Genomic DNA, 22,870 nt, shown 5'->3' on the forward strand with positions numbered 1-22,870 from the left:
GGTATCTAAATTAGTATCATTTATTCCAGAAATTAAACATATACTGCTTTGTTATCCTATTAAAAATGATGATGACCATTAGCTCATGATAGTTTCTTCATTTGATTACTATGTACTGAAAACTACCTACTTGCTAGGCATTTTCCCAAGCACTTGAGATACATCGCTGTTCAACAACAACAAAATACATTCCCTCCATTATTTGAAACAGGCAGATAATAAAAAAGGAACATACCATGCCAGTTACATAGTATGTTTGAATATGACTAGTGCTTTAGAAAAAAAAAAAAGCAGAATAAGGGAAATAGAAGTGTGGTATCTCTGGGAGGGTTATTTTATGATTTCAAGAGGTTACTTAGACCAAGACTAGGAGAGGGGACATTAGAGAAAATTCTTGAATGAAGTGAATTAGACTTCCAGGCAGGGGGACAGGTAATGCAAAACTCTAAAGTGACAGCATACCTTGGCAAGTTAAGGGACAGCAAAGGACCTAGTTAGCTGGAGCACAATGAATAAGGCAGTGTAGAAAAGAACTATTATAACTGCAATTTTTAAACACTGTAGTGCCAAACATAGTACTAGGCATGTAGAGTTTCTACAAAGATGAATATCAATTTATATAGGAAATTAATAATTAATATTCAGCTTAAATCCACTATTATAAAGAAGAGTAGTGAGTTAACAAAGATACATAATTTATTTTAAGTGTAATGTTAAGATTAATTCTTCATCCTTTAGTTTCATAAATACTTATTAAGTCCTTTAAATACTTCAACTACGTGGTTAAATGCAAATGATGGGTGAGTCAATAACTTCATAGATTATGCCATCTGGTAGAAGCCAAAAAGTAGGATTTAGAACATATTCCACAAGTGCCATGAGAGGGAAAATACAGTGTACTCTAGGCATACATGAGAGCTACATTAATCCAGACCTGAAGACAATGAAGACTTCCCTGAAAAAGTGAGGTTTTCCTTTGCAATCTCAGGGATAAGTAGGAGTTGGCTTGGTAAAAAAAAGGTGGGTGATAGGGTTCTGAAAAGAGAAATACCACATGTAAAGATCCAGAAGGGAGAGAGAACTTGAAAACACCATGTAATTTAAGGTATTTAAGTAGGAGAAAGCCATGATCAGAATCATAAAGATCATTCTGACAAAAGTATACAGGAGAGCGTGTGTTGAAGAGGGCAAGATGAGGACTGAAAGGCCAGTTCAGGGGCTCCTGGGGTTAATTATGCAAGCTATGAAGGTAGCAAGATTCACACAGTGACAGTTACTATGCAAACCAAAACAAAACAACAGATTATTGATATATTTAGTAGATGGAATGAATAGAAAGATAATGAATGTATAGGTCCAGAGGAAGAAGGAAGAAAAGTTAAAGATGGTGTTCATGCTTTCCAGGGAAACAGATGGAATGGAGCCATTTGCTAAGATCAAAGAATCAGCAGGTCAGGGGGCAAGGAAGATAAGTGGTCAGGTCCATTTTGTAGTCGGTTTATTGTGCATGTAAATATCTATGTTTCTTCTTAGTTGCCAACAAATAGTTGGCTATATGGATCTGAAACTCAGGAAAGGCTTAAAAGCTTAGGAAAAGGCTCAGAGGAGACAAAGACAGATATTTTGTTATAATAGAAATAAATAAAATGGTGCCTGAGTACAACATGTTAATTTGTATGTTTTATACACAACTCAAATTGTCATTTTTCTTACTCATATTTCTCTATAAAAATAAATATTTGACAAGACTTAGACTGTTTTAGGGGCTTTCCCAGTGGCTCAGTGATAAAGAATTTGCCTGCAATGCAGGAGATGCACAGGAGATGTGGATTTGATTCTTGGGTTGGGAAGATCTCCTGGAGAAGGAAATGGTAACCCACTCCAGTATTCTTGCCTGGAGAATCACCATGGACAAAGGAGTCTGGTAGACTACAGTCCATAGTGTCACAAAGAGTTGGACATGACTGAATGACCAAGCATGCACAGAGACTATTTTAATTGCTTCTAAAAAGTATATATAGTAAGGTGATTTTTTAATGTAAAGCATTTCATGGAAGTGAAAGTGTTAGTTGAACACTAGCATCTGACTCTGCGACCTCATGAACTATAGCCCACCAGGCTCCTCTATCCATGGGATTCTCCAGGCAAGAATACTGGAGTGGGTTGCCATTTCCTTCTCCAGGATATCTTCCCAAATCAGGGATCAAACCTGGGTCTCTTGCATTGCAGGCAGATTGTTTACCATCTGAGCCACCATGGAATTCCAAAGCATTTCTTACTGCATGAAAAATATTTTCTTATTTTATCCAGGAACATGAAGTGATAGTTAAGTAATAAATAGTGGTCTAATTTAAAACATGTCATTTTGCTTGTCTTTTAAGACTATTGTACTTGACATTATTTCTTCTTTAATAAAGGTCTTGGCTATTGGTTTCACTTATTATTTTCCAAGTGTGGACAATTATGTGCAAAACATAATTTCAAAGGTAAATGAATGGTAGGTAAACAGTGTCAACTGTGAATAGAAATATATTTATAGGGTCTTTTCTTAGGTATAGATGTTCAAAAAGAGAAGCTTGAATCAACACATATCTGTGTAAAGAGTTATGAAATAAAAAATTCAGAGTCTGAAGTAGACAGCTGTCATGAATCCTATTTATTTCAGTATTGCAATGCATATATAGGGTTTGTATGCGTACCAATTAATCATCCTTATTGTCATAACTTTATTACCAAGTTACTGAGTTATGAGCAAATGTCTAAAGAAGGGCAACATCTTTAAACTTTAAAATAAAATCTCCTGTATTTGGAAAAACATATAAAATTGTCTTAAAACCATGGATATTGGACTCTGTGACCCAGTTTTCTTGTCAAATGGAGTTATTAAGACATAATACAAAGTGTTGCAATAAGAATTAAATGAGTTAATCTTTGTATGAAAGCCTTACCAGAGAACCTAGCATAAGAACATGGGACTGAATTTCCATAAAAGAAAGATAATCTTAGTTACTGAAAGGGACTCAAAAGTGACAAAGTCTACTCAGGTACTATTAAGCGATGGAAAAATGGAGATTTATCAGTATAATTAAAAGCAGAGTTTGGAGAAAATTAAAACTGACTCCTATATTATACTCCATTGAGATGAAGCTTCACAGAAGTAGGTTCACAAGACTGGAGGGAACACTGGGTTCGGGTGAAGAGAAGACCTCTGCCTAGACACTGTAGGGAGCTTTTCCCTGCCCTGTCTGGGAAGGTCTGTGGAGAAGAAAAGAATTTGGATGTTGTTTTAATGCAAGGGAAGGAAGAGTATGCAGGTCTCCTTTGCAGCTCTGGGGAATGCTGAAGTCAAGGTTACGGACGTGTGAGTATAGTGTTAGGAACAGGAGTAGAAAAAAGTAGGCTGGTGCAGGCACCTGAGCAAAGGTGAGAGTAAGTCCACTTCAAGGAAAAGCCATGTCTCTGCTATGACATGTGCTTGAAACACGTATTTGGATTTGAGTACGTCTTTTTAATCACAAGCAAAAAGCGTGTGTGTGTGTGTGTGTGTGTGTGTTTTAATAGAAGTTAACGGCTTATCATGAAAAGGTAAGATTACTAATTTTCTCATTGTTCCACAGTGTTGGTTTATGTGTGCTCAGTCATTCAATCATGTCCAACTCTTTGCAACCCCATGGTCTGTAGCCTGCCAGGCTCCTCTGCCCATGGAATTTTCCAGGCAAGAATACTGGAGTGGGTTGCCTTTTCCTCCTCTTGGTGATTTTCCCAACACAGGGATCTAACTGAGTCTCTTCCGTCTCCTGCGTTGACAGGTGGATTCTTAGCCACTAGTGCCACCTGGGAAGCCCAATCTGAGTTCCTAACTAAAACCATATATTTTAATGTGTACAAAGCCACCTTACATAAAATATCTTTATCCCATTTATAGTCAAATTATAGTTGCCCTGCCCTGTGCTGTGCTCAGTCGTGTCTCACTCTTTGTGACTCCACAGACTGTAGCCCACCAGGTTCCTCTGTCCGTGGGATTCTCCAGGCAAGAATACTAGAGTGGGTTGCCATTCCCTCCTCCAGGGATCTTCCTAACCCAGGGATCGAACCTGCATCTCTTGCATCTCCTGCATTGGCAGGCAGATTCTTTACCACAGTTGAAGCAAAAGCAAATATGTTTAGTGTCTTTTCTCTTGTTTTGTGATATAACACAGTTTTCGTATTCTTACATTTTAAGGGAATCTGATATCATATCATAAGGGCAGAAATAAAACTTAATTTGTGTAAAAATATTCTAATACTATTCTTTTCAAAAATAAGTTCGGATTGCTACCTAGCAAAGCTGGTTTCTATTGGCATGTAACAATGAAACATAGGCAATACCTCCAGCTTGCCTGTGTTCCCTCTCATCACTGATCCAATGGTGAAAGGAAATGAGAATGTCTAATTTGTTTTGAAAACTGACAGCCTAGATCTCTAAAACTCCTATTTTCCACATTCAAATCTACTGCTGGATATTCTTCCCTCTTCCTTTAATCCCACTACTCTTTTTAGTTTTACCTATTATAGCTACTTCTCTGTATTGTAGTTATTTTTCAGATTTCAAAGGATAACAAATGTTGTTACTTTTATTGTCCCCATGGTTCCAACACTTCCTAAAGTTATTTCCAGCTCAAAGAAACAGAAACTCACACCGTAGTTTTTTTGGAGAAAAGGTAGAATAGGAATGACTGTTATTAACCTCTGTAGAACACAGTATGTCTCAGCTCCTCCTGTGTTTCCCTCCTGTGAGACTCAACCAGTTTCTCAGAAACCCACCACGTCTTCTGACAATTCCCTCTGCCGACCAGATGCATCTGTCTTTTGATGCTACAATTTAAACTGTATTTTGCTTATAGGCTAAGGTCATCTATCACGACAATGCACTTTCATGAATACAACTTAATTTTGTAAAGCACGAGTGCTTCATGCTTGACTTTACCAGCATACTGTGTCTTTCAGGCAAAGGAAAATATAACACTTCTCACAAGGGGAGATTAATCCTATTATTAGATGATTTGCTATTCCCATTAACTGTGTAACTATAAAGTCCCAAACAACAGAAACAAGGGTGGTAAGATGCTGACTGAAAGATTTAAACAGTTAATGAAAGATACCTTTAATATAATTTAATTGATATTCTTTCCAACTCCAGAGACAAAATTTCTAAAATCACTTGGGCATCTGATAGAGTTATCACTGACATTCAAGGATATATATATATGGGAATACAGCTTCTGCTGGGCCAAAAAAAGTGGATGTTGGGATAAAGTTGTGTTCATTTAGGCATCTACTTATTTGGTCTACTTATTCTTGCTTATCCAACTGAGCTGGCATTAGCAGGAAAATAAAGAGATCTACAGAGTGCTTCAAAAATACTGAGCATCTTGAACAATTTTAAATGTAATTTTGTTAAGCTGTCTTGATCCATAAGTATCTGAATATCTTTTGTAGCTTTTTCCTTCTTTTTATCTTGATGAAGACCATTCCGTGATGAAATTATGACAGACAGTAATCAAAGTAAAACTACAGCTCATTTTGTTAAATCATACCAGGCAATAAAAAAATTACAAGTTATCTTTAGTACAGAAAACAGGACTAAAAATCAAAAAAACCAACTTTGGGTTGAGAATCAGTACACATAAATTCAAAAACAAAAAAGTGTGAGGCAAATATCACTAGTCAGTCATATTCTGCGTTAACAGGATAATAGCTGTTTTCGGTATTTACTTAACCTTTGTCTCCGGTGTATTGTTTCCTGACTTACCTGCAGTTGGAGTGGGCCTAAGCCTGGTGTTGCTGCGGCAGCAGCTGCCATGGTAGTTGGGATCAGCTGTACGGGGTAAGGGTCACCTACGTAAGAGAATAATAGAGGCGTCAGCACCTTTTATCTACTCTCCACCTGCAAATTAAACTCATGCATTCACTCCTTCCAAAAGCCTTCTTTTGTGTGCCTTGCCTAGGCCTAATGAAAAGCTCTATTGTGCAGCTTTTTACTAACACTCTTTTCACAATTCTGGCTGAGAGAGGAATGTGAATAAAAGGCACAAGCAATTAAGGCGGAAACCTCATCCTTTTTTCATGATGTATTTAGGAAAATGGGAGGAAAAAGTGCGCATTGATGAGAGGGCTGCACTTTCTAACACACACACACACACACACATCATCATCATCACACCTGATAATCTTGATATGAGCACACCAAGTCCTCAGCAAATTTAAAATGTTATTATAAAAAGAATTTAACTAAACTTCATTTTACTTTAACAAACTAAACTCTCAATATTTAGGCCAAGTAGCTTATCTTTTGAATGCTATGTTACTGTCTTGATTCAAATAACCTCTTAAATAATGTTCCATGGACAAACTCATTATAAAGAAAAGATCTGATGCATTTTTTAAAGTTATGTAAAATACTAGTTATCTTCATTTCCAGAGACAAATGTTTAAAAAATATACTGTAAAAGAAAAAGAATATAGGTGGTTTTCCCCAAAGGTTTTCTGTTTGTGGGAATACCTAAAACACTAAAAAATTTAAGCAATTAAAAATTAAAGTTTTAATATAGGTGATCTATAAAAATACAGACATACACAAACATCTATACATATATACATACATTATAGAAGATTTTTTGATGCAAATAAAAACTTTTTCCACTTAGTAAAGAGGTACAATGGATATCTGCACAGAGCCTGGTGATATACTAACAGATATGTACATTATTAGTCATGTGAAATGCAACTGTAGCAAAGATGGAAAATAATAACTGTAAGAACAATTTTCTAATATATAAAGCTTTTTGTAGAACTATAATTTGTGAAAAACTTGAATGTCAAATGTATAGAAATATAACTGCAAATAACTCAGTTAATAATTCATTCAAAAATATTTATTGAGTACCTGATTTGTGTTAAACACTGCTGTTGACACTAGAAATGGAGCTTTCAGGAAGATTCATGTCAAGAGGTGTATTTACTGGAAATTCAATGAAGTTTAAGCTTTGGGTTCTGGAAAGGGCTCCTAGCAGTGTGTTCACAGGGTCATATGTTTTTATATCTGTCAGCTTCCTTAATTTTTTACTTTGTTGTGATCCTTTTTATAAATAAATATTTTTTCTTTACTTTATATATACTTATATACGTATATAAATATATATAAAATGTAGATCATGTGTGTGTCCTCAGTCACTTCAGTCGTGTCTGACTCTTTGTGAGCCCATGGACTGCATCCTTCCAGGCTCCTCTGTCCATGGGATTTTCCAGGTAAGAATTCTAGAAAGGACAGCTGTGCCCTCCTCCAGGGGATCTTCCCTACCCACGGATTGAACCTGCATCTTCTGTTTTGTGGGCTGATTCTTTACCACTGAACCACCAGGGAAGCCCATAATCTGTAGATCTCTCTCTCTCTCTCTCTCTCTCTCTCTCTCTCTCTCTCTCTCTCACACACACACACACACATATAATTTTCATACTTTTTATTTTTAAATACGGTCCCCAAAATTACATGTTTAGGGCTTCAAAATACCTGAATCTATTTCCGCTGATCTGGTTTTACAGCTTAGTGGGAGAAAAAGACAAAGGATAATTCAATGATTAGTATAAAATAAAGTAAATGTTAAGAAGTATACAATGCTATGGACTGTACTGTGGGTACCTCAAACCCAGTCTAAAAGGTCAAAGACACCCTCTAGGATGAAGTCATGTTTAAGCTGAAACCTGAATTAAGTGAAGGCAAACCAGGCAAAGAAGGGAAGCATTTCAGGAAAGAAAATGATTTTCATTAAGACTCAGGGTCAAAAGGGAGTGTTATATCATAGCTCAGTTCCTGAACTGCTTAAGTATAGAGTATAGGCAGGGAAGTAGAGATAAATGGGTCTGGAAAGGGAATCAGAGGCCAGATTGTGTATGACTTTATATACAATATAAGGAATCTAAATTTTGTCCTGCTGGGAAAAAAACCATGAACGTGGAAAAAAGATGGGTTGAGGAAAACCCCTCAGGCTAGAGGTTCGAAGCTGTCATCAATAATAAAAAGATGCAGAACTCTGTATAATATATGATGATGTTTCAGATTAGGGTGGTGATGTTGGAATAAAGAATGATGGAGAAGGTCAAGCGGTATTTAAGAAGCAAAACTGACAAGACTTGATGATTGTTTACGTATGAGTTAGAAAAGACTCAAAGATTCCTCCCAGGTTTTTCACTGGACAGTTGATTAGGAAGTGGAACTATTTGTTGGATTTGCAAACACAGATGATAAACAAAACTGCCAGGTTGGGCCTATCTGGGAAGAAAATGAAGGGGAAAGAATAATGTTCTGTTTTGGACATTTCAAGCCTGAAATAACTATCAGTCTCCAAGTAGAGGTGTTCATTGAGGAACTTGATAGACATGTTCGGATTTTAGAGGAGTAACCACACAGGAGACAGAAATTTGAGAGTGGTCAGCATATGTCTGGAATTTAAGCTATAACCAGTCAAGTGTTAACTGTAGATTTAAAAAAAGAGCTCCAAAGATTGGATTATGGGATATCCTAACCTTTATAGTTAGGAAGATAGGTAACCAGCAGAAAAACAGAGGAGGAATGTAAATTTGGTGTTCCAGAAGTCAAGTAAAGAAATATTTTCAGGAAGAATAATCAATTTTTTCCAGTGTTGGACTTGGTGATATAGAAGTCATTGGAGACCTCTACAAGGGCCATTTCAATGGAGCAAGGGTTAAGAAAGCCTAACTGGAATGAGTGTGATCAGTAGAGAATGAATAGAAGATAGGAATTGAATATAATAAGTGTAGATCCTTGCTTTTCAAAGTGAAATTCTCAGAAGCAGCACTGGCATCACTGAGGAGTTTGGTAGCAGAATTTCAGTGTGTGTATGCATGCTGCGTCGCTCAGCCATGTCTGGCTCTTTGCAACCTTATAGTCTGAAGAGCACCAGGCTCGTCTTCCATGGGATTCTCCAGGCAAGAATACTGGAGTGGGTCACCACGCCCTCCTCCAGGAGATCTTTCCAACCCAGGGATTGAACCTGAGTCTCCTGTGACTCCTGCACAGAGAGCAGATTCTTTACCACGGAGCCACCGGGGAAGCCCAGCAGAATTTCAGACTGTACCCCAAATCTAAGGCGGCAGGCAGCCTCTAAGAGGGAAGCCCAGTGACTCTTACTTCCTGGTATTTATGTCCTTGTGAAATTCCCCCCCTTATGGACTGGGCCTGGTAACTACCTTCTAATGAACAGAATACACAGAAGTGATGTGATACTACTTTTGACACTAGGTTACCAAAAAACTCTGGCACTGTCTTGCTTGCTCCCCCACCACCCGTTTTCTCAGCAAGCAGCTATATTGGGAGCTGTCCTATAGAGAGGACCACATTGCAAAGGACTGATGTCTTCCAGCCAACAGCAAGCAAAGGAGGTGGCCTGCCAACAACCAAGGGAGGGAGCTTGAAAGTGGATTTCTCCCCAATCAAGCCTAGAGATGACTACAGCCCAGGCCAACACCTTGATTTACAAAGATGTGAAAGACTCAGCTGGAACATGGCTGTGTTCAAACAATTGTTTATTTTAAGCTACTAAGCTTTGGGAGAATTTATTAAAGTAGCAAGCATAAACCTTCTGAATTAGAATTTAAATTTTAACAAGATTTCCAGACTATTTGTAGGCACGGCAGAAGTGCTAAAACAAGACAATTTCAGTGACGTACTTTGCAATAGGTACTAGAGGACATGTGATAAACAAAATTTTACTAGAAAGGTATCCATTTGTAAAAATGATAGCACGCTTATATACTAATAAGAAAAATCATACATAGAAAAGAAAATGGTGATTCAGGAAAGAAGACAACTGATGTTACCTGACAAGGCTTATCATTTGAAATTTTAAATACTTAATCCAGAAGATAATATATCTGATTTTATAAAGGAAGTTTAGATATTTGAATCTGCATTTATATAAACTAGCAAACAGCAAATGTTATGATTATTAGAACTATTTAAATAGCTAAAATTGTACCATTCACTTATATTCCTTATTTAAAGATTATAATGTTAAAAGCAATGACAGCAAAAGTTTAAAGGCTATGGTGCTCTTCAGAGTGATAATTCATTTTATATAATTTACTTGTTGAAAATCAATTAATAAACACACATCATCTACCACGTGACTAGAACTCTGCTGGTTTTAATGGGAGACAAAAACAACAAAACAAACAGTATTTGTCTCTATCTATTTACTATAATTCTCTCTCAGAAAATAACTTATTTGAGTTGACCATCAGTGCTATAGGACTTAAGGGAGAACTACTTCCAGGTTTCAATATTTAAAGAATAAAAGGTGAAAATAAGAGTCAGTGTGGCCTTGAAGATTTGCAGGTGTGGGGGGAGATGTTTTAGGAAGGGTGAAATGTATCACAGCATGGGTGCGATATGCTGAAGAAATGGAGAGGAAACCAGTTTAACTCACAGCTTACAGAATAAAAGAGAGAGAAAGCAGGGATCTGGGAAACTTTTCATTATCTGGACTGGAAGATACTTGGCTACAAAAAGGCAATGGATATGAAATAAAGTTTTAACAAGTTTAATTAAAAGGGTTAAGCAACAGAAGATCTTAAAGATGATGCTGAATTCTAACCTAGGGATACAGATTTACTCATAAAATTGGGATGATTGCAAATACCCACATAGGTATTTAGAGCACTTTCCAACTATTAGCATATAATTCTTAATAATAACTTGAGTATTGCATGCCAATTTAAGCTCATTAGTTAAAATCTACACTATTCCATAACATTTAAAATTGAACATGCATATTATAATATTATTTTTCATTTCCTACATCCATGAATATATAGTAATAAAATGAATATGGCTTTCTTTTGAATATGCATATATATGTACATAACTATAATGTTATTCATATGCCATATTGTACATGTATTAATGTGTAAACATACATATACACATGCAAGCTAAATAATGTATGTGTGTGTTATGAGCTGAATTGTGTCCCCTCAAACTTTATATGTTAAAGTCCTAACCTCTAGTATCTCAGAATGTAACTGTATTTGGAGATATGTCCTTTAAGTGGTAATTAGGATAAAACAAGGTCATATGAGTAGGCTCTAATTCAATATGATTGGTGTCCTTATAGAAAGAGATTAGGAGCAACACAGAAGGAAGGACAACTATGTGAGGACAGAAGGAGAAGACAACCATCTACAAACGGAAAAGAGGCCTCAGAATGAAATCCATACTGTTGATAACTTGATCTTGCATTTTGAGCTTTTAGAACTGTCAGAAAATAAACTTCTGTTGTATAAACCAACCAATTTGCTTTATTTTACTATGGCAGCCTTAGCAAACTAGTACAATATGCTTGCCATAAGCAACTTCATATCAATGTAGTTGATGTTAAAGTGAATTGGAAAAATAAAAAAACCTGGCAGCAAGAATTAAAGAGTACTGTTGCCCTTATATTCCTGTAATCACACACAGTTTCAAGATAAACATAAGATCAAAAATAGGATGTCAACTAATTTCAAAAGGTTTGTGTCTAAGCCACCATATTAATGCACCTATCTCCATTCAACATACTAACATATATAACTTGAAGCATATGTACTTTATTATCAATGTTTCAGACTGAAAACATCAAGAACTAGTTTGATTGAAATCTGGCCCAGTTATGAAGTAAATATAAACACCATAAATGTGAAAAAGGCCAGTATCACAATTAACTCAATTAAGGAGATTCAAAATGTATTATATGCACGTGTCCGTGTTCTGAAGTGGACACATAATCTATAAGACTTCACCACAAGGTCAAGAGTAGTTCTTAATGGGGACAGAGGAATTCAGAAACTGCTGGGGAAAAAAAGATCTTTTACGGAAGTAAATACTGTCATCTACTTACGCCATCTCTTTATAAACTGCGCTAAAAATGTCACAACTGGCTTGTTTTGTATATACCTCATGAGTTACTTACTTAGTAAAAAATTGGATAATGGAAAATTCTGACTTTTAAAGTTTAACCATGTGTAAGTTATTTGAATTGACTTTCACCTAAAGTAATTTCTTCTACTCTTTCCTAGGTTTTTAACCATTTGAATAGTTTTTCCTTAAGCCTTTCCAAACTTAATTTGTGTCTTCTGTTAAGCCAAGTATGGAAAATTCTAGCTCAAAACTAAAATTTTTCAAAAAGTTGGAAAATACTCCGAGGCATGTTAATCAATAGTTTCCAAAATACAATCTAGCTTAGAGTATCTATTGATATAAATGATATGTCTAATAGTAAATAACCCAATAACCCCTCAGAAATCATGTTACATACATTAGTAGTAAAAAGTAATGAATATTTAGGTAATAATTATTTCCAGTGATACTACTGAAGAGACTCTTTTTTTTTTTTTTTCTATTTACAGAGTAAGAAAAACAACAAAGTTATTTAGGTTGAGGAAGACTGATAAAGGGCTTCCCTGGTGGCTCAGTGGTAAAGAATCCACCTGCCAATGAAGGAGACTCAGGTTTGATCCCTGGATTGGGAAGATCCCTTGGAGAGGGAAATAGCAACCCATTTCAGTATCCTTGTCTGGGTAATCCCATGGACAGAGGAGCCTGGCAGGCTACAGTCCATGGAATCACAAAAAAGTTGAATACTACTTAGTGATTGAATAATGACAACAAGATTGTCAAAGCAAGCATGTTTTTGCTCAGGGTCACCTTCACAAACCCTTTCATCCACTGAACTAATATAAATGATCTGGAAAGTCTGTGGCACTATAAAAATTAAAACATATACACAAATGAAAACACACACAGACAGACACAGAGACACACACACACATACACACACATACACACACACACAATCCCTGCCCTAGAAGAGTTCCTAAAAAAGTTACTGAAATGAACATGCAAACCAATCCAGGGATACGATGAGAAAAGTAGAACAGTGCAAAAGGCACTCTGGAAACTTCCAGAAGAGAAGAAGGTAGGGTAGATTAACCTGTAGAGAGCATTGAGGAAGGTTATTTGTTAAACTATCTCAAAACATGGCACTTCACCACAAATTATCTTTCAGGATCCTTTTACCGCCTACTTTCCATGTCTTCTGAAAAGTCACACAATAAGCCTCCACCATTTAGTGCAACCAGGATTGCTCTTATTAATCACCTTCTCATATTAATACTTAAAAGCCCCCACTCCTACCACTCTAACTTCCCAGTGGAGGGAGTTCTATAGGAGTGTAAGATAAGATGAAGTTTAAAAGGACACTTGTTGTTCAGTCACTAAGTTGTATCCGACTCTTTGTGACCCCATGAACTGCAGGACACCTGGCTTCCCTCTCCTTCACTCTCTCCCTGACATTGCTCAAACTCATGTCCATTGCACCTGATGCAAAGAGCTGACTCATTAGAAAAGACCCTGATGCTGGGAAAGATTGAAGGCAAGAAGAGATGGGGACGACAGAAGATGAGCTAGTTGGAAGGCATCACCAAGTCAATGGACATGAGTTTGAGCAAACTCCGGGAGATGGTGAAGGACAGGGAAGCCTGGTGTGTTGCATGCAGTCCATGGGGTCTCAAAAGAGTTGGACGTGACTGAGCAACTGAACAACAATAACGTCCATTGAGTCAGTGATGCCATGAAACCATCTCATCCTCTGTCTCCCCCTTCACCTCTTGCCCTCAATCTAAAAGGACACTAGAGATGGAATTTTCAAAGGAAGTTGCTTTCTTTCATTTCCTGGGCCAACAGATGAACTTGTGGGTTCCTTCTGCTTGGAAGGAGCCCCATGCCATCCATAGCACAGTGCTAACAATGGCCATTATCCATGTAGCCCCTATACTTCCAGGGGTTTTTTAATAGTCTCAGTGTGTCTGATGCAGAAAGGGAATGTTAAACTCTGCAGCTAAAGAAGCGGGTAGAACACATCTTTCAGAGTCTTATGTTTTACTTTGAAGGCAACCTTAAGTTGCTGAAAGGTTTTAAGCAGGAAAGTGACACAGTCTGATTTGTGTTTTAGATAGATCAATTTTGTGCCAAGGGATAGAATCGATTGGAAGAGGGAGAGGCTGGAGACAAATAGACATGTTAAAAACTATTGCAGTAAATCAAGTTGGAAATGATAATGGCCTAAACTAATCATAAGAGAAAGAGAGGAAGGGACACATAGGATGCGGGAGACATGTCTGATGGCCAGTTGGATGGGAGAAAAGAGATACAGAGAGGGGGGAGAAAAATATTGTACTTGGGCTTATACTTTATTGTCAGAAAAAGTATAAGGGGAAAAAATTCTTTTTTTTACTCAAAGTGTTTCAACATCAGTTATTCCAACATCAATTATGAATTATTCATTATGCTCCCACTGATTTGAAATGTGGGCAACTAATATTTGCTGACTTCTGGCATTGTTAAAATATTTTACATATATATACATATAAATCCATTCATTTATGAATGAATATATTAATAATCTGTGTATAAAATCTCATTGAATCTTTGGAACAATTCAGTAAGGTAGATTATTTTGCTCATTCTACAAATTAAAAATAAATGTTCAGGCTCTCACAAAGAGTCAGCTCTTTGTGGTAAGAAAAGTATCACATTTATAGAGCATAATACAAATATATATTTAAATTTTCAAGATAGATATATTTATTTAATGTTCATTCAGTTAGCATGTGTCAGATATTGCATATAGGTTACAAAGTAATAAAAGATCCAGTTCTCCTTGCCTTCATGATCCTTTCAGTTACAAAATAAGTCATTAATATTGAAAGTGAAGTGAATCAGAGCCACAAGATTAAAATTATATGAATAAGAAAGGCAGCAACTACCAAAGAAAAGAGGGATTTATTTGAGCTGAAATCACTGAAGGAAGAATCAGAGGAGGGGCTGGTCTTGAGTTAGGCTTTGAAGAAAAAATAACTAGAGAAGATGAGAGAAGTCTAAAACTGCAGAGCTTAGTGTACAGTAGATATCCGATAAATATTTGCTGAATGAATAAATGGTTGAGCCTAAAAGTAAGGATCAGAGAAATGAATGAATAAAATGTCTTTATGAACTAGCCTGCAGTTGAACCTATGACATACAGTATCAAGAAATATTCAGAAGGTTGGTTAGCGTCTGTGAAGCACCTCAAATGCCAAGGTAAGAATCTATTCATACCATGTCCCTAAGCATATGCACAATTACCTCCTATTCTAAAAAACAACCAATTATCTAGATTCCAAAATCCCTTGGTAAGGAGTCATTTATTTACTGTCTTTCTTCTCTTCTAACTTGCTGGAAACCAGTCTTCTGTAATAATCTTAAATCCTTCTACTACAATTTAATTCTCAATCCATAAACTTTCTTGGAAATAATGACCTTTGATTTGCCAAATTTGAATGAACACCGCTGTGTAACAGCTGATACTGTTAATGACTCCCTCCAACTCAAACTACACTACACTCTGATTTTCTTATAATGTGCTTTTCTGGTTCTCCCCATACCCTGTTCACACCAACTGAAATAGGCTGTTCTACCTCCCTTCACTCCTTCCTTAAACACTGATATTGCTTGGGATCTAATCCTTGGTGCTTGGCTTTTCTCATTTGATTTCCCTTATCTGAATGATCTTATTCAATCTCTTGGTCCAAGGACCTTATACAAACTATTTTAAATCAGTGACTCTAGCCTGTACTTCTCATAATGTTTTGGACAACTCCTTCGACCCCCACCATCTGTCCCACAGGAAGTTCAATCTTCACAGTTAATTTAATTAATCACCCTTCTTGCAGGACTGACTTCTACTCTCGGTATTTCTATTAATTTTGGTGACACCCAGTTACCTATGCTGCACATATGAAGTATCCTTGATCTTACCCTTCCTTTAATCCTTCATGGTTGATCAGTTACAAACCTCATTTTTTTAACTCCTAGGTTTTCATTTCTTACTGCTGGAAAACCTACCAATAAAGTTCCCAGGCTTCAATACTCTGCTAAAGAAATGAATTTTCTACTCAACTTCCAGAGGCACTAATTACAGGTACACAATAAGTATTCATTGGTTGTACTTAAATGGTAATAAATAGTTACTAGGTACATACTGTGTGTTAAGGACTAAAAGGTTTATAAGAAAAGTATATCTTGACATGGATGAAATCAATAAATGAATGAGCAGGTTGATGGTTAAAGGCCAGTAGGACCTCAACCCTGATTTTTAGCCCTTAAAAGGTTTTCCAGTTCCTGCAGCACAGTGCACTCTTCGATGCCTCAACTGGTAGAGTGGAGGCCTACAGACTGCATGAGTGTGGACATCCTTAGGTTGCTGGTTGATTCTGGCTCCAAAGAAGTGCCTTAGCTGTTCGGGGCTTGCCTGGTGGCTCAGACCGTAAAGAATCTGCCTGCAGTGCAGGAGACCTGGGTTTGATCCCTGGGTCAGGAAGATCCCCTGGAGCAGGGAATAGCTACCCACTCCAGTATTCTTGCCTGGAGAATCCCATGGACAAGGGAGCCTGGAGGGTTACAGTCCATGGGGTGGCAAAGAGTCGGACATGACTGAGTGACTAACACTTTCAGCTTACATAGGTCTATAAATACTTCCTTGAATTAGTCTCCTCTTATGTCCTCAAACAATTCACTTGTCATTTCTTACCTTAAAGCTCACTCTCAACACCAAACGGCTTAAAGGTCCATGTATACTCTGATTCATCTTGCGTTTTCCAGCCTTTACCAAGGCTGATTTTTTTTTTTTTCTACCAGGAATGTTGTTTCTGTATCCTTTCACTCCAACAACTTCATTTGCTTAGTTGCCCTTCATCCTTTAGGATTTGACTTTAGGTATCATCCTTTAGGGACCCCTACCCCAAGAAGGCTTCCCTGACACCTCCTACCAAGCTTAGATTTGAATTCATTCCCTTTTCACTCACTTTTGTTAAAGTTCTATGCATAGCTCTATTATATCACATCTGTTTATATCTCACTCTCCTCAACCAGACTGTTAGCATTCTAAGGCAGAATTATGTCTACTTAATGTTTAAATTACCAGTTTCTAGCATACTGCCTTGACCATTTAAGGCTATAAAATGTTTATGGACTGAATATATGAAGCAATATTTTATTTAATTAAGAAATTAACAAATTTCAAACACAGACGACAACTCTTCCTCAAAAGCTTAAGGCTTAACAGAAGAAATAGCTTGTAAGCAAATAATTATACAAATAAGGAACAAATTAGTTTTTTGTACAGGGTTTAACACAAGCAATATTGGTGTTTTAGATCTGCTGCCAATGATACCAAGGAAGGATAGAAAATGAAGGTGTAAAAAGAGGCTTAGAGTTTTAGGATGTGAACAAATAAGGACTTGAAGGAGGCAGTTAAATAATCTTTTGTAACATATTTTCACACATCAAACCATTCTTTTCTAATATTTTATAATTTATCTCTTTTGTATATTTTCATATCACCTTGGATATTAAAATTTAATAATATAAATTTCCTAAATCTTAAAATGATTTTTGTTCATGAATAAGAACCCACTATTATGATGCCATTAAAGTACCTGAATATGGTCAAGGTATCTACTAGAAAAGATGTGTTTTTTTTAATTAATTTATTTTTCATTGCAGGATAATTGTTTTACAGAATTCTGCTGTTTTCTGTCAAACCTCAACATGAATCAGCCACAGACATACATATACACCCCCTCCCTTCTGAACCTCCCTCCCATCCCCCTCCCCATCCCACCCCTCTAGGTTGAGACAGAGCCCCTGTTTGAGTTTCTAGAGCCATAGAGCAAATTCCTGTTGACTATCTATTTTAAATATGCTAATGTAAGTTTCCATGTTACTCTTTCCACGTATCTCACCGTCTCCTCCCCTCTCCCCATGTCCATAAGTCTATTCTCTATGTCTGTTTCTCCACTGCTGACCTTTAAATAAATTCTTCAGTACCATTTTTCTAGATTCCATATATATGCGTTAGAATATGATATTTATCTTTCTCTTTATGACTTAACTTCACTCTGTATAATAGGTTCTGGGTTCATCCACCTCATTAGAACTGACTCAAATGCATTCCTTTTAATGGCTGAGTAATATTCCATTGTGTATATGTACCACAACTTTTTTAAAAGATGTTTGACATGAAAACAGATGATAAAAACAAAATCATTCATCATAGTGACTGTTTCTAATCATTTCACTTCCCGATGGCTCAGTGGTAAAGACTCTGCTTGCCATCACAGGAACTGAAGGAGATGCGGGTTTGATCCCTGTGTTGGGAAGACCTCCTGGGGGAGGAAATGGCTACTCACTCTGGTATTCTTGCCTGAAAAATTCCATAGACAAAAGAGTCTGGTGGGCTACAGTCCACGGGGCTGCCAAGAGTTGGATATGACTGAGCACAATGGCACAATAAAGGTGAAAGGGTTCTAAATGCAGAAAGTCTGTAAAGCCTTTCTAGACTTGCTGGAATAGTATGACTTTAATATTTGAAATCTTTTATGAAAAATGCTAATATTTTGTAGTAATTCATAAAGTAAGTTAAGAATATAAATATTTCATATAAATTTTATTTGAGAAAGTAGGATTAATAAATTATCTCGCTTGACTGTTTAAAAAGAAGATATCTTTAGGTGAGCATTATTTCTTAACTGCTTTGTCATAAGTTAAATTTTTTTCAGTAATAGACTTTTAAAAAATAAACTTTTTTGTCTTCTTAATGTAGCATTGTAAAGGAAAACTTTACCGTAATTAATTTAATAGTTAACCTAGTTGGCTACTTTAGTAACAGATTAATTTATAAACTCTTCAAGAAAAATATTTTAAAATGGCAAGACATTTCTGCATATAAAAATTATTGCATCTTTTCCTCACCTTTTTCCCATAAATCTAATGAATTCTAGTACCAACGAAAATTCCTGGATTAGTTATCTAAGAAATCTGAGTATCCCTGAAAAGGTGACAATAAATCAAACAAGTATCCTTTTCCTTCTGTATTCCACCATTTCAACTGAGGCATCATTTAAGCATTGCATAGTAACTCATTTAAGCTGTACAAAGAGAATCATTAATTAAGGAACTGCTTCTATATGTACATCTATATAAGAGTGCTATCTACATTTTGCCTCTGTGTATTTTGAAGAAATGGATGGCACAGAGAAAAGCATCCAAAATGATGAAAGCATTAGAAAAGTAGGGATTTGGAAGAGAGGCATTCATACAAGCCACTTAAGACCCATTCAAGGACTTCTCTGGTGGTCTAGTGGTTAAGAATTCGCCTACCAATGCAGGGGGCATGGGATTGGTCCCTGGTCCAGGAGGATCCCACATACCTCAGAGCAACTAAGACTGTGCGCCACAACTACTGAAGCCCTTGCGCCTAAAGCCTCTGCTCCAAAGCAAGAGAAGCCATTGCAATCAGAAACCTGTACACTGCAACCAAGAGTAGCTTCCACTCTCTGCAACTAGAGAAAGCCTGCATGCAGCAACAAAGACCCAGGCAAAAATAAAAATAAGCAAGTAAAAAAAAAAAATCTATATATATATATAAAGACCAATTCAAATGCTATTTCTCTTTTTACATTCCATTTTTAATATGATGGTTTAGCAAGTATTTCATTTTTTAAAAAGCACTCCATTTTTTGACACCCTTGATGACAGATATACTTCCTTGTGCAGTGTATCCAGAGTCTACAGGTTCAGAACAGGAAGCTTCCTAAACCACCCTAATAATAAGACTAAGGAATAAATACTTGTGATAACTCCTGGCCTACAGATTTCACCAAAAATGGTAAATTTTAGACCCCTGGAAATTAAGAAATGTTATGAAATTTTTCCTCCCCCTAAAAAATAAAAAACAATAATGCAAGTAGGGTGACCTAAAGTAGGTAAATTCCTGAAATCCTTTTCATCATATCAGATTCTGAATTTTGAGAATGGGTTGGTACATGTAAGAATTAAACGGTATTTGTTATTGTGCTCTTGTTGTGCAGTCACTCAGTCATGTCCGATTTTGTGACCCCATGGACTGTACAACACCAGGCTTCCCTGTCCATCACCAACTCCCAGAGCTTGCTCAAATTCATGTCCATTGAGTTGATGATGCCATCCAACCATCTCATCCTCTGTCATCCCCTTCTCCTCCTGCCTTCAATTGTTTCCAGCATCAGGATCTTTTCCAGTGAGTCAGTTCTTTGCATCAGGTGACCAAAGTATTGGCGCTTCACCTTCAGCATCAGTCCTTCCAGTGTATATTCAGGCATTGTTTCCTTTAGGATGGACTGGTTGGATCTCCTTGCAGTCTAAGGGACTCTCAAGAGTCTTCTCCAACACCACAGTTCAAAAGCATCAATTCTTTGATGCTCAGTCATCTTTATGGTCCAACTCTCACATCCATGGAACAACAGACTGGTTCCAAATAGGAAAAGGAGTACATCAAGGCTGTATACTGTCGCCCTGCTTACTTAACTTATATGCAGAATACATCATGAGAAACACTGGGCTGGAAGAAGCACAAACTGGAATCAAGATTGCTGGGAGAAATATCAATAACCTCAGATATGCAGATGACACCACCCTATGGCAGAAAGTGAAGAAGAACTAAAGAGCCTTTTGATGAAAGTGAAAGAGGAGAGTGAAAAAGCTGGCTTAAAGCTCAACATTCAGAAAACTAAGATCATGGCATCTGGTCCCATCACTGCATGGCAAATAGATGGGGAAACAGTGGAAACAGTGGCTGACTTTATATTTTGGGACTCCCAAATCACTGCAGGTGGTGATTGCAGTCATGAAATTTAAAGACGCTTACTCCTTGGAAGGAAAGTTATGACCAACCTAGACAGCATATTTAAAGCAGAGATGTTACTTTGTCAACAAAGGTCCGTCCAGTTAAGGCTATGGTTTTTCCAGTGATCATGTGTGGATGTGAGAATTGGACTATAAAGAAAGCTGAGTGCTGAAGAATTGATGCTTTTGAACTGTGGTGTTGGAGAAGACTTTTGAGAGTCCCTTGGAAAGCAAGGAGATCCAACCAGTCCATCCTAAAGGAAATCAGTCTTGGGTGTTCATTGGAAGGACTGATGTTGAAGCTGAAACTCCAATACTTTGGCCACCTGATGTGAAGAGCTGACTTATTTGAAAAGACCCTGATCCTGGGAAAGATTGAAGACAGGAGGAGAAGGGGAAAATAGAGGATGAGATGGTTGGATGGCATCACCAACTCAATGGACATGGGTTTGGGTAAACTCTGGGAGTTGGTGATGGACAGGGAGGCCTGGCATGCTGCGGTTCATTGGGTCGCAAAGAGTCAGACATGACTGACTGACTAAAATGAACTGAACTGAACTAGGTTTGTCATAGCTTTTATTCCAAAGAAGAAAATAGTGATACAATATAGAATAATTTAACTTGTTTAGAAATGCATAGATTTGTCCTATCTAACATTTTCTATCTCCTTATGGAATGAGTAGGGCAGACATCAGTGGAGCTACCTTAAAGATGACAAGCTAAGGTATGAAGAGGAAAATGACTTGCCCAAGGGCACAGAATAATACGAAATGGGATTGAGACCACCAACATCTTTTAACACCCTGCATAATATTTTTTTCTGACAGAATTTATTTAATTGAGACAATGAACAGTTTCAGATTAGAAGTCTCATTGATGTTTATTCATAACTCAGATCAGTCAATTTTTAAAGTTTTAAACCCTCCACTAAGCAACTCAGGGAGTATTAGAATTTAGAGATAATCTCTCAGGTGAAAAATGTTCAAAAGGGAAAAAAAAAATATCGAAGAAAAACACCATATTCTGGTTGTGGAGCTGATTACAGGAATAATACACTTGGGGCAAACATGTGCACACAAAAATGTTTATTGTAGCATTCTCTAAAACTGTGAAGTACTGAAGACTAACTTAAATGTTAATTGCTTGGGAACATAAAATATAGTGTATTCAGTTTAATGAAACATGATGCAGAATAATTTAAGTCTGAAAGTATGGAAGAAAGATGGCCATGATTTTCTGTTATATTTATAAGTAGAATATAGCAGAAACATTTATCCTCCCATTCATTATATGTTATATAGTACATATCACACATGCTGCTGCTGCTGCTAAGTCACTTCAGTCGTGTCCGACTCTACGTGACCCCATAGACGGCAGCCCACCAGGCTCCGCTATCCCTGGGATTCTCCAGGCAAGAGTGCTGGAGTGGGGTGCCACTGCCGTCTCCAATATCACACATGAGGTGTGTATATATATATATATATATTATATAGCATATATTATAATACACAGATAACCTCAGTCCTGCATTAATACATATTTATGCCTGAGTGTATAATATATATATGTATATAGTATATGTGTATATAATATATATATATATATATGTATATAGTTTCAGAAAAATAGGTACCAAACTGTTAACAGTAATCATCTCTGCAGACTGGGGTTATAGACAGGAGGGTATGAGTTTAGGCAGATAACTTTTAGTTTCTGTATGGAAGAAAGATGGCTATGATTTTTTTTGGTTATATTTGCACAGGCAAATAACTTTTAGCTTCTGTTTAATATACTTCTACATTATTTGATACTTGTACAGACAGCAAATGCTATCTTTAATATATTTGAAAAAATGTGAAGGATTGTTATGAGGTGACTATATAAATAGGATCAAAAAAAGTTTAAATATTTTCTATGAAAATAAAGCAAAAAATAAATTATTAGTGAAATAGCAGTGTTTAAATTGTTGTAGTTCTCCCAGCTTCCGCCCTTTGCACTGGCTGGAGTTGGGTCACAGAAGCTGAAGAAGGTACCTAAGACCATGAGATGGGAATCACAGCTTGTGGAAAGCCATAC

The 22,870-nt window shown here is 36.8% G+C and overlaps 1 protein-coding gene across 15 annotated transcripts in view; it reads right to left on the reverse strand.

Annotated features, from left to right (window-relative positions):
- Window positions 1-22,870, reverse strand: part of SOX5 (SRY-box transcription factor 5) — a 1,090,001-nt gene that overhangs the window by 113,584 nt on the left and 953,547 nt on the right. For all 15 annotated transcript variants that reach the window (XM_070453774.1, XM_070453776.1, XM_070453775.1 and 12 more), the window contains one exon: window positions 5,792-5,877. In XM_070453774.1, the coding sequence (XP_070309875.1) occupies window positions 5,792-5,877 (86 nt within the window). The remainder of the gene's footprint in view (window positions 1-5,791; window positions 5,878-22,870) is intronic.

Source organism: Odocoileus virginianus, chromosome 23 (assembly GCF_023699985.2).
Source record: "Odocoileus virginianus isolate 20LAN1187 ecotype Illinois chromosome 23, Ovbor_1.2, whole genome shotgun sequence".
Lineage (NCBI taxonomy): Eukaryota > Metazoa > Chordata > Mammalia > Artiodactyla > Cervidae > Odocoileus > Odocoileus virginianus.